This window comes from Aythya marila (genome assembly GCF_965140915.1).
Source record: "Aythya marila genome assembly, chromosome: 3".
Taxonomy (NCBI): domain Eukaryota; kingdom Metazoa; phylum Chordata; class Aves; order Anseriformes; family Anatidae; genus Aythya; species Aythya marila.
In genome coordinates, this window is record NC_139044.1 from 65,254,689 (window position 1) to 65,268,078 (window position 13,390).

At 39.2% G+C, this 13,390-nt stretch overlaps 1 protein-coding gene across 10 annotated transcripts in view; it reads left to right on the forward strand.

The window, feature by feature from the left end:
- Nucleotides 1–13,390, forward strand: part of KLHL32 (kelch like family member 32) — a 123,854-nt gene that overhangs the window by 98,897 nt on the left and 11,567 nt on the right. For 6 of the 10 annotated variants that reach the window (XM_082757763.1, XM_082757767.1, XM_082757766.1 and 3 more), the window contains one exon: nucleotides 8,504–9,230. The exons of 2 other annotated variants lie outside the window; for them this stretch is intronic. In XM_082757763.1, coding sequence (XP_082613889.1) covers nucleotides 8,504–9,230 — 727 coding nt within the window. Of the gene's footprint in view, nucleotides 1–5,627; nucleotides 6,177–8,503; nucleotides 9,231–13,390 lie in introns of those variants that run through there. 2 more of the 10 variants (XM_082757769.1, XM_082757771.1) reach the window with 2 other exon arrangements.

A 13,390-nucleotide genomic window follows, 5' to 3' on the forward strand; every position in this document is an offset into this window, starting at 1 on the left:
GATCAGAGAACAAAAGATTTACAATTCATCACCTGAAATAGTTGCTTCCTGCAGAGGTACAAAGAGGTTCTTTTGATTTACAGTGCCTTCCTGACAGAGCTACTGGGAGGATGGGACAGCATGTGGCTGGAGATGGGTGAGGCCAGGAGTGGAAGTGAACTGTAGCTGAGGAGATGCAGGAACCCCGAGTCTTCCATTCTTTCCGAATTTTGCCAGAGCAGCCCCATAGTTTATTAATTATTATTATTTTTTCATTGATTCTGTGCTATTGGGTAAGGTAAGTGTGGGATAGATTCCTTGCCCATCCTTTAGAATGTGGGAATGAACAAGCCACTGGAAAACTAAATATTGATGTTGTCTGTTGCATCTGATAATTGGTCTCTGCTTTCATCTCCAAACAATCTTTTGCTTGTATTCCCTTATTCATTGTAAGAAGAAAAAGATTATTAATGCAATGTTCTTTTTTTCCTTTTTTTTTTTTTTTCCTTGTGTGTGTGAACAGGAGCACACTGCAATAAATATATTGGCTAAGAGAAAACATTTGCAAGAGATCCTTGCCCATTTTTTTTAATCTTCTCTTAACATGAAGAATGTGAGCAGTGATAAATTGTTCTGCTAATCAAACAGCACTGAAAGGTTAGGTCATTGGAAGTCTTTAGTCATTTTGTGCTTTTCAAGAGTGAATTTGTTAAAATTATGCTGAATACCCACTTAAAGCCTCAGCTGAAAACCCTACCTGTGTTTTATAACTCTGCACTGTCAGAACTCATAATAAGTCAAACATTCTTTCAGAGGTACTCATAAGGGAGAAAAAACCCTGTAAATTTAAGAGTAATTTCAGATTGTAAATGAAAAAGAGAGGCACGACTGTTCATTTGCACCAATCATGCCTTCCTTTCATCTGCTCTGATTAGGCCTGGTGCGGTTTCATCAAACTACTCCATCACTGAGCTGTCACTCCAGTCGTCTGTTGATTGAAAACAATCAGGGCTCTGATGGCACAATTATTCTGACCCTTTAACTAGAGGCTGCTGTGATAATGAAAGGTTGATTATGATAGTTTGTGCCTCTTTCAGTTTGCCAAGAAGGTTAATTTGGGCATCAGACGGATGTTTAATGGGCGCTTGCTGGCTACACTGAGGTAAATGAGAACGTGCAGTCTTCGATATTGCACGGATATAGTTTGGCTGTCAATCATTGTCATTTTGAGTTTGTGCCTCACACTCTGGAAATCACATTTTATTTTTTCCTTGGGATTTAATTTATTCTGTGCCCTGAGGAAGTTCTTTCGCTCTGTGACCTTCACAGTAGCTTTCTCTGTCTTTTTTCCCTTCCCTCAAATGGAGCCCAAAGGCATAATACATCTAGAGGAACATTTTTCTTTCATTTTTTGCATTAAGAAAAAAAAAAAAAAAAGGAAGGAAAATTTAAAATCCCTGTTTATCAACTCACCCCGAACAGAGTAAATGTTTTAATTCTGATTGTAAAATCGGAATGTGCAAATGAAAGCTTGCCTGCTTGCTAATGCAGCGCCACACCGGGGGCTGCTTACATACACACACATTTGTAAAACTGACAAACAGGTAATTTTAAAACAGTGCTGTGTAAAGAGGGTGGGGGATGGCACAGCATTATTTTCACAGACTACACACGTATGCCTCAGCCTAGTGCCTTGTAAAGATGGTCTCTGTCAGTGTAGTACAAGTTTTTGAGTTGGAAAGTCTCTCTTCAGGGTTCAGGGGCAAAAGACGTATCATTGCTGATTCAGAGATTATTAATATTTACTGGGTTCGGATTGAGAGAATTCTATGCATAATTTTGTAGTTGTTTGGCTCAAGGTGCAAAGAAATGCAAATACCTCATAATTTTGATTGTTCTACATGCAGCTCATTACAGTCTTATTTTTATGCACATTCTTAATTCGAAATAAAAAGAAGAAAAAGATTTCTATCTCTAAGGCCCCGTGACATCTAGGTCTGAGTCCCTCGTTTTCCATACTGACAAATGTAAGGTACTGCCTGGTTGATACAGCTGCTGTGCCACGCAGTTACTTATTAACTTCTATGCTGGCTTTCTAAAAATGTTTGTGTGTAACCTGTGGCTTTGAAAAAATGTGTGTTTTTGATTTTCCCCTGAAACAACTCTTCCCCCCATATGTTTTTGTTAAGTTTTATACAGTCCAATTTAGCTCACCTTAACTAAAATGTTTACATTGATATCCTAAACCTTCTGGGCTTCTTCCTCTGTAGTCTCTGGAGAGAGGAGGACTGAGAGATCCGAATTCAGGCCCATTGGAAATCCCTGTCCACTTTTAAAAATGGAAGATCCTCCAGAGCCTTCAGTGGGCTTTATTTCAGAGCTTTAGTGAAAATTCTGGTTTATCCATAGGTTCTGCTCCTGTAGATTCAAATCCCCTTGAGATCTGAAGAGCCAGGGGACTGCTGACAGTAGCCATTGAGAGAGCCAATATTGAGAGATGGTGGTTTTGAGGCAAGAGGTTCCCGTCTGGAAAGTTGAAGACTTGGTAAAATAGGTATACCTCAAGAAGAGGCCAAATCACATTCAAGTTTATAGTCAAAATTTGTGTTTTAAGAACACACGTGGCAATACAGTGTAAGATGAAAACAAATGCTGAACTAGTAAAGACCCAATTCTGCTTTTTGAAGTTCTCCAGACCCCTTAAAGTGGTTGCTGCAGTAGCTATGTTGCTTTCATGTCTGGTTTTGTCTTATTTATTAAAAGGAACTGATCTATAGGACTGTCCAGTATACTGATGGCACAAAGATATGAATTTGATTTTTCTGGCCTAAAATTTTTCTTATGTTAAGCAATAGGAAAACAGCTTAGGTGACATGTATGTTGAAAGAAGACATCTATGGATGTTGTTTTTTCCTTTCTTTCTGCCTCCTTCTTTTCCTTTTTCCTGTTATATATCATCATTATTATCATGCAGAAAGCTGATAATTGGTGTTGAATATATCTGGTCTCAGTCCAGGACAATTCTTCCCTCTGTTTCTGTTTCCATGTTTAAAATCATCCTTTTTCCTAAAATGAGAATGTTTGCTATAATATTTTATTTAAGATTTTCATTTGTTTTAATGAGAAAATGGGAATCCATTGTTTTGAAACCTTAACAATTTTACCATTTCTGTTTATTTGTTGTTTCTAAAAACAAAACAAAACAACAACAACAACAAAGACAAACAAAAAAATTCTTCCACAGCTATCACTTCTTTGCTTCATCTCAATTATTAGAGACCTTAGAGGGTATAAACTAGCATAATTCCTTTGCGGTCCGTGGGTCTGTGACATGAATACATCAACTAAAGATCAGACTTTAATGGAGTTCCCATGGCCCCTGCCCCTTGCAGAGTCCAAGGAGTATTTACTCTGGAGACATAAACTCTCCCTGTTGCTGACATTGTGACTTAAAGTAGTTTCCAAATGAACTTGGGTTAACAAGTATATCAAACTTTTGCACTGTGGCTTGGCTTTTCTGGTTAGTGAGAATGATTCTAGGGAGATGCTGAACAGGCGGGGCAAAGTTATAGTTGGTGACCCAAAAGACCAGATAACTATCTGTTACAGGGCAATCTTCAGCAGGAGTGAAACTCTTAATTCAGCTTTAACCCCCACTGCCCGAGTACCTTCTCCAGCTGTGGTACATATGTGGTACATACAACATTAATAGCAGGGAGAGAGGAGCTGCATTCCTAGGCTTTGGGAGTCAGGCTGTTGAAGCACTGTGCTGAAGCAGAAGCTGCCATTGTACAGGCAATGAAACCACAATCCAACTTGCAGGTGTATTTAGATGTACACTTCAACTGTGCCACAGCCTATATTCCATTTTTTTCCTGAAGTTCTGAGAATGTACTCCATTGCTAAATCAAGTAATGTAACCTTGGAGAAGACAGACTCTTTGGGTTAAGGCTTCAGAATAAGAGAATTAATCTGGTTTGAAAATCCTTGTCCTTCTGAGGGTCTACTTTTGTCATTTACATAGTTCAGAAGATGAATATGGCAAAATATATTATTTATTAAAGTTGATATAGGTAGCTTCTTTTTCACACACATTCATACATTAAAATTAATAGGAAAAGAAGCTTCTAGCAGTTTAAACAGAATGTGCCTATATGGTACTAGGAGTACGAGTCTTTCCTTAGTTTAGTAAATTATTTAGCAGTGATACGAATATTTTAAAACTCACAATTTGGACTCACAATGGATGGTCTCTTTGTTTTTCCTTGCTTGCTTGTTTGTGTTTTAAACACAGTTGTGATTTCAAGCGCTGTCAGTATCTTCTTAGAGACATCTGCTTGTCTCTCCTTGCAGTGTCATACAGTGTATAATGGCTTTGAGTTTATTTTGCCAATTCTGATTGTAGTTGCTAATCACTACTGCCAGAGAGGATGAATAGGTACTGTAATTGGGGCATAGATGGAGTAAATTTTGGAGTTTCTATGAAGGCACCAGGCTTCTAAGTATGGATTAAACAAAAGCTGAGTAAAGGTGATGGAACTTGCATTTATAAATACACAGATGTTTGCTGATATATTACAAGTTTCTGCTTCCACCATATGTACATGAGAGTTATATTTGCCTCCTTTAACGCAAAAAGAAATTTAGAACTGTTTTACAGTCCATCAGTGACTATTTCTACTACATCCAAAGAACTTGTTTGGGAACTTAATTTTCTTTCATTTGAACTTCTCCCCCTCCAGCCTTCCAATTGCTGCCAAACCATCTGCTGACTAGAGTAGCAGTTCACCTCCCAGATAACTCAATTTTCTTCCATGCTTCCAAGGTGTGAGACATCACATTCTGCTAGAGAGCACCATAACAATGCGTGCTGTATCAGAAATGTGTAAGTCTAAGGCTCAGTTGGTGAGTGCCCCTAACACCACAGAACCTGTTCCATAGCCCTTTGTCATAGTCTAGGAAATGGTCATGAATTATGTGAGTATACATATAAATATCTGCATTTGTAGTTTTAGTACAGCCATATTATTTTTAAGGAGTATCCCAAAATGAACTTACGGCATTTAAAGTCAAGTAACAGTCGTTGTTTTCAATAGCAAGATAGAGAGATAAAAACACTACAGCTTTTAGCTCACACCAACTTTTCTCTGCATTGGAGTGCCAAAGATTAGGCATGGGTCCCATAGGATACTGTAGTCAGATTGTGTTGAGCAGTAGCTTGAATTGATCTGGACAGGAGAATCTGTACATGTTGCAATTCCCAGATCTTAGTGGCTTCACTAAGAGCCAATGGAGCTTCTTTGCTGATTATTAAATGCTTGCAGACCATTCAGGTGATCTAGTGATGTGCCAGGGTTCCGAGCCCTGCCTCCTAAATTAGCAGAGTAAAATGCAGTGCTCCTCTGCAAACTAACCTCAGACCTGCTAAGTCTGGATACAGCCAGTAGCTCCTATGCAGAAGACCTAATTCCTTCTGCTGCTGTTGCAGTTGCTCATTAGAAAGGAAGCATGGAAGTAGTGTAGACCAAAGATACCTTTAGGTGCTGTATTTAGAGGATCCCAAGGAGATGGCAATAGATTGAATATAGAAAGATTTAAAAGTTTTCATAAATGAAGAGAAAGATGAAGGACAGATGGCTGGGGATGAAATAGTGTAGGAAAAGATGGAGAAAGTCTTGGTTCAAGGCCGGGAATAGATTGTACATCTCCAGTGGGTGCCAACAGAATATTTGTGTCACTTTATGCCATCACTATGGTGGTTTAGAAATTTGTGATTTTAGAGAAATGTTAAGCATTACTGATTTCAGTGAAGCTTTTTTTTTTTTTTTTTTTTTTTACAACTACTCCAGGAATACTTTCAGTACAGATCAAACTCAGTGTGAACCAGGTTGCTTTTGCCAAACTTGATGCAGCAGCAGAGAAAATGTATTGCAGTGGAGATGTCCACCCCTTCCACTGCAGATCTTCACACATCCCATATGTACAAATGAATGCAGATAGTGAAAGGTATGAATGTATGTAGTGTTGTTTTTCTGTTTATATAGTATTTGCTGGATGGGGCAAGAGGTGGTGGTGAGAAGAAAAGAAAGAGGAAGCATGAACTTTTAAGATATTAGTAGGCATTAATGTTAAACTTCCTTTAAAAGCCTTATGATTACCAGGACCTTATTTTCCTCAGCGTATGTCTTTTATGAGTCTGTAATATCTGTTATTAAAGCACAGGTGATAACACTGTTTTAGATAAGAGTAAGGTCATGAACTCTAAGCAAAAGAAACCAATCTGTTGGACACGAGTGATGACAGGTAGGAAAAGTAAGTTTTGAGAATTCTTCTTTAATATAGCAAACCAGAAATCATTCAGTCAGTATGAAGATAGTCTGAATTCCACTTGAAATTCAAGCATCTAGTCAGTGATGCAAGCTAAGTGCCTCTGAAGACTTGGACAAATGATGCACACACATCCTAAGACATGCAGTAGGGAGTTACCTAAAACCTCTCAGTAGGAGACACTAGATGTGTGGATTTGGTGGATTTAGAACATGTGAATATATTCCTCAATGGTTTCAAGTCCATAAGCACTTTCTAATATATTTTATTAACTCCCTTTTACTAGCAAGCCTAAACACGTATAGCTAATGCACAGTTTGAAACTAAATTCAGCATTTAACTCACTGAATTACAGTTGCAATTTTGATGCCCTTCATTGATCCTTTGTTTCACAGGCTTTGAGTACAACAGTGCAGAAAATGTGCTTCAAATTAATCTAAAAAAACGAAGTAGTTTTAGTTTGTCATCTCCCCTCTCTGATGGAGTACAGAAGCAACAATAAAGTTGATACACCATGCTTATATGAAAGCTTTTAATAAGATAGGAATCTTTCTTTCCAGCTGTTTCATGTGACATTCCTGTCATCAGTACAGGGCAGTGAGTTTTCGATTAAACTCTTCTTATTGCATGAATAGTTAGAAACTCGAGAGTTCTTTGTCAGGATGACAGGAAGTACCAAGTAGAGGAGCCTGTTCTCATTCAGAACTATTCAATGTCTTCCTTAATGACTTGGCTGATGTAATAATAATTTTTTGTTTTGTTTTGTTTTCAGACAATCAGAGGGTGGAATGGTCTTCAAGCGCTTTTTAAAATAAAAGTAGGATTGAGAGTGATCTTGACAGATTGGAGCAGTGGCCTGAAGTAAATAATAGAGTTCAATAGTGACAGAGAAAGCACAACACTGTGGAAGTTCTGCAGAAGAAGGGGTGGGAATAGGAGTAGGTCATAATCTTAAACATAAAACAGCAATGTCATAGTGTGTTAACAGTCTAATGTAGGTATATACAAACAAGAATGGCATAGACTGTTACAATCAAAATGATCTTCCTGATCTATTCGCTACTACTACAGCCCTAAGAGGAAGATTTTACCCAGTTTAAGATAGCAAACTTTGTCATTCAGAGAAGAGGAAACTTTAATACACGTCCTCAAATGCATCGGAGATGGAGGAGTCGAGGCAGGTAGCAGACTGGTTTTCATCCTGGACAGGTGGGATCATCAAATTCAAGTGTTGGACTGGTGGTTCCTGGGTTTAGGGTTATAAACCTTAAGGTGGAAAATGGATCAAGTGAGTGGAGAGGTTTAGAGCTCCGGCACAAGTAAAAGAAAAACCTGTTGAAGAGGATACCTGAGCATGGGGACAGTTTCCCTAAGGAAATTAGGGTGTCTTCAACAATGGAGATTTGCAAGAATACCTTACAGCTTTCCTGAAATGGCTTAGGCCTTTCCTGGCCTGTTTACAGACTTGGTTGGATTCAGTAGGCTTTATGTAATTTAAAGTCTCCATTTATTTTTGGCTGTTGATACCAATTGCAATTGCTGAAGCCATTTCAGAGACCATCAGAACCTCTTCTCTGCATTTTTCTTCTTTGCCTTTAATTTCTGGGGACCCCTGACACTTCTCTTCATTTTATGAATAATATAAATGAAGAAGGAAGAAAAATTGAAGGATTCATTATGTATTTTGTATATTCCTTCTATATTTTGTCATAAGTAGAATGAAAGGTGGAAGAAAGGACTTTTAAAAAAAAAAAAAAAAAAAATCATCTAACCAGATTCTTGCTTTTCTTTCTAGTGGATCCATAGTCTCCAAAGATTGCATAGTCCCAACATTTGTATTACTGCTCTAGCAGCTTGATTCCTGAATTGTATTCTCCTACAGCATCACTGTTTGCACAGCAGGAGTATTGTATAGCCGTATTGCAATCTGATAATGTGGAAATTCTTTGGGGGAGTAGAGGGGGGGGGAATGGTGCAATAGAGTGCTTTGAGTTATATTATAGGTGGAGTATTAGTATATATGTTTTGTGTTGAGTCACATGCATTCATGAGTACTTTTCATAATGACTTATATCACTCTTGGGGCAGGTACGTAGTTCTTGGAATACAGACACAGTTTTTCAAAAGGCCAAACTTTGACAGAATTGTACACGAATAATCGGTGTTTTGTTTTTCCCTTCCTCCCCCTCACTTCTAGCTGGCCGTGAGGTGGTTGGAGCACAACTGCCGCTACCAGTACATGGATGAGCTTCTCCAGTATGTCCGCTTTGGCCTTATGGACGTGGATACTCTGCATACTGTAGCTCTTTCTCATCCTCTTGTCCAAGCCAGTGAAACTGCGACAGCACTTGTTAACGAGGCCTTGGCTTACCACCAAAGCATCTATGCACAGCCAGTTTGGCAAACCAGAAGGACAAAACCTCGCTTCCAGTCAGACACTCTTTACATTATTGGTGGGAAAAAACGTGAAGTCTGTAAAGTGAAGGAGTTGCGATACTTCAACCCAGTTGATCAAGAAAACGTTCACATTGCAGGGATTGCAAACTGGAGTGAGCTAGCGCCCATGCCAGTAGGGAGAAGTCACCACTGTGTGGCTGTCATGGGAGACTTTCTTTTTGTAGCTGGTGGAGAGGCTGAGCAATCCACGGGCCGCACCTGTGCGGTGAGAACTGCCTGCCGCTATGACCCCCGCACCAACTCGTGGGCCGAGATAGCTCCGATGAAGAACTGTCGGGAGCACTTTGTGCTGGGAGCAGTGGATGAGTACCTCTATGCGGTAGGGGGCAGAAATGAGTTGCGCCAAGTTCTGCCTACTGTGGAGTGCTACTGCCCCAAGAAGAACAAGTGGACCTTTGTGCAGTCCTTTGATCGATCGCTTTCATGCCATGCAGGATATGTGGTGGATGGTCTTCTTTGGATATCAGGTAGAAAACGTTTCACACAGTTTGAGGTACTAACAAAACACCAAAATACAGTCTTGGGTAAAACTAATAAATCATCTTTGTTTTGTGTGTCAGGATAACTTTTGCCTTAGGAGTTGGTTGTTTCAAAGAATTTAAGAGCAGAAGCATGTAATCAAGCCTGATTAGAAGTATAGGGGCATAACACACCTGTCTACTTCTACTAAAAATCCCTCTGTGTTTTAAAGCTGCACATATCGTGTGTACTACCTCCACTCACCATTCATAAATCATCATGAATTAAAATGATAATGCCCTTGTTTACAAATTTTGAATTACAAAGTCTGTGTGCTTGCTAAAAACAAAATCCAGTTTCTGTAGTATGATCAGGTACTACTGTGTTGGTTTCTGATAATGAAATGGAGAAATAAGCGCTTGTTGGCTTGTGTAGGTGCGGAGCTTGAAGGCAGGTGTATGAACTCCTCCCACTTGCTCCTAAGGGTGTATTAACAGGCCAAGATGACCTTTGTTAGAAATTCTGCCTGGCTCTGACTGTCAGTAACATGTGCGCAGGACTGCCTAGCTGTAATCATAGCATTATGGTACAGCTAGATGAAAGTATAAGCCTTGTGATCTTAAACTAACATATCATTTGCAACTCGATCTGATATATCTTTTATTTTACATGTACACGATGATGGAATTTGAGGACGTTGTGTCATCAATCTTTGCAGTGACTTTTCTGGTATCAGTTGCTTTGGAACAAGGTCGGTGCTGTCTACAGACGCTGTGACAGGAAAAAACAGCATCTTTTAGTAGGAAGTGTGTCATGGAAGGTTATAAAGTTGTAATATCTATCAAGGAAGTTAATGAGTAAATGAGACCAGCACTTAAAGAAAATGTTCAGCATTTACTGCCTTCACAGCAGATAGCCTCGGGGGATTTTAGCATGGTCTGGGATCCCTCTGGTGAAGAGATGATGCATGAATAAAAGATTGTTAGCTCCTTAGGCCTTCGCTGTGCTTCTCAACATATGTCATTGAGGTTAGTGGAGCTCCTTGCAGATGCATCTCTCTGCCCATATGCGTAGTGGATTCCCAAATGTTGGCAGGGGAAGTAGCAGAGACCTATTTTAATACGTACACACTGAAATCACAACTGATATGTTTGGAAAGAAAGGCATGAGAGAATGCAAGGAGTCACAGTGGTCCCCGGCAGGCATTTTGGGTCACTTTCTTTACAATTGGCTTTGAAGGAGTCTCATACAGTTTGTGTTGTGTGTTAATCCTGAAGTGTGCACACAGTGTGCTTTGAGACCTGGGTATGGTGCAGAAAGAGGATTTCTGATTTGGGGTGTTCAGATCAGTCCCCTGTTTGTTCATTACCTTCTCTATTCTGTTGGTGGAAAGAGATGAGTGCCTGTGATGGGCAGGTTGAAGCACATGGATGCTACTACTTCTGTGTCTTGATTTTTTATTTTTTCCCTCCCCTTAAATGGTTTACATTTGACAGTTTCTATTTTTGGAAAACAATGCTTTTTAGGAAATTGTGATGAACATATTTGTGTTTTACGCCATATAGTTTTTATTGAAAGAGCTCTAGAAACACTCATCAGAATTTGGTCTCTAGTACATGAAAAAAAGTTTTTTTTTTAAAGTTTACTTTAAAAAAAAATAATCATTTACTAAAAACAAGTAAAGAAACTCTACCTGATTTGTTTGAGATTTTAAAGTCAAATATGGGATTGATGAATAAGTCTTTTAATCTTTCCTGATATGTTAGGAAAAGGGATATTGTGCTGGGGATTAATTAATATGCCTAGTTATGTCAGTGAAATGCATGCTTACCTGTACTTTCAAATGCTGTCTGCTTTATATAATGAATCAGTGTGATACTGTGTTCAAGGATATGCCTTTAATGGATTCATAAAAGTCTATTAGATGAACTGAACAAATGGGAAAAACAAACAAACAAGCCATATTTTACCAGTATTTGTATTTGAAAAGGGTATCAACATAGCTAGTGTTGCAAAACTGAGAGCATGTGATAGTCGCAGAAAGGAGTGAAGTTTTGGCAGTAGACAGGACTTTTTGGTTGTATCCTGTATAGCTTTGGAGAAAATGCTTAGCAGCTTGGAGTTGCTAGATTCTGACATGCGAGTGTGGATTACGGGAACATATTCTGCAATACTTTAGAGTATTGGTTTGCATTACATATTCACAGATTGAAAACTGTGTTTATGTATTATTTTTTAAATAAAGGTAGATGGGGATGCTGTAACTGTAGCTAGATTTCTGTTATTAACTAATTGCTGAGGGCCACAAACTAACTGTGTATATGTATATGCAGGGCTAGGGGAATAGTACAGAGGGAAGTTTTATTGTGCTGAAATAACAGTCACTACTGAAAAAAGCTGCTGTTTTACCATCATATATGAGGTGTTAGTGTAAGAGTAATCAGTAATGCAGGAGGGAACCTAATTTTAAGTATGTGGTTTAAAATTAAGTAATTAAAAAATTAGTTTCAGTTTCTGAGCTGTATCCCTGCAGCTTTTTCTTGGAAATACAGGTCATCAGCAAGAGCTCTCAAAGTCAGTCTGATGCTACCAGCTGGCACTACAGCAATGAAAATTTGTCCATTTTTTTTAGTAAGTGAAGAAGTTAAATAGTGATAATATAAGTTTTTAGTCCTTGTATTTGTGGAGAGAGTCATCAAAACATGACTTGCATGCAAATCATTTACTTATTTTTTAGTCAAAGCATTAGTGCCCCGCTACAAGCCCATGTCTTCTAAGGCTTTTCTAATCAAAGGCTGACTAGACTTGAGGGTTTTCTGTTATTACTATTGGAGTTCATTGTTAGCTTTACTTTGGGACAAACACGAGAAGGAATCAAAAATCACAGAGGATAAAATCCTGGCGAAGATGCCAGGGAAGGGAAGTGTGGTAACAAAATGGTGCCCAAGGGCATGCAGACATGGACAACTGGGAGCTGGGAGGTCGGTGGCTCTGGTTATGGAGGGATTGCTAAGCTGCCACCACCCCTTTGGGGTTGTTACCTGCCCAAAGCTCACCAGTTTTGCACTTTGGAACTAATCTTATCCTCTAGAGAACAAAAATGGGTTCAGCTCTCAAGTTTTCTGAGCTCCATATATTGTGGAACATATTTTTATATTTGTGTTGTCGTTTTTTTCTCATCTTTTTTTTTTTTTTTTTTTTTTTTTTTTCCTCACAGCCCTCTATTTAATTTTATTTTCTTATTTTAAAAAGTGTATGAGAATTCATTAAAATAAGTCCTCTGCATTTACAGTATGGCATCGGGCAGATGGTTTTGAAATTTTATAGAGACATGAATCTTGCAGGCCGCAGTTAACATCTGACACCCTGACCCATTTCACAAGCGAATTGCATGCCACATGCTTCAAGCGAAGCGTTTGAGTGAAAGAGACACAAACAGCGCCAAACCCTTTGGAGTTCACCATCCCTGACAGTTGCATCCTATAAAAGCAGGGAAACGTCCCTGGGGGTGAGAGCCTGAATGGTGCCCACTTCCCTTCATTCCCTGTGGCGCATGTGTGTGGATCTGGAGACCTTCCTTACATGCATCCCCCATCCTTCTCCCCTGGAGGTGCCCCACTCGTGGAGGCCGGGGTGAGATGGGGAAGCCTCTGCCAGCTTGGTGCCATTTCTGCATCTGCAGCAAGGAGGCTTTCTTCCTGGTAAAGGGCTTGGGAGAGAAGCATATGAGAAGCGCGGTCTGAAGCCCAGCATTAGGCTGTGGTTTCACAGAGGCCCGAGTTGACTGACCCGATGTGTGTCAGCTAAAGTCACATCTTGTCCTTCTCATTTAACAACTTTTTTTTTTTTTCCTTCAGAAATCAAGACTGAAGTTTATAATTTCAAGACTTTTTCTTTTTTTCCCCTAATGCTGAGGTTTTGACCAAGGATATGACGACGTATCTTAGAGAGTTATTGAGTGTGCAAGTGATTTGGCATGAAAAGCGCTACATTACTATTATTATATATGCTATATGATGCGAGGAGGGTTCCCCCCTCAGGTAAATGCCTATAATATTGTTTTATGAAAAATAGATCTGGAATAAATAGGAGACTACAGTATCAGACCAAACCCAGTTTTGTGGTGCAGCTGGCACAGAAATTGCCATCTATAGGGGCTTAATAAGGA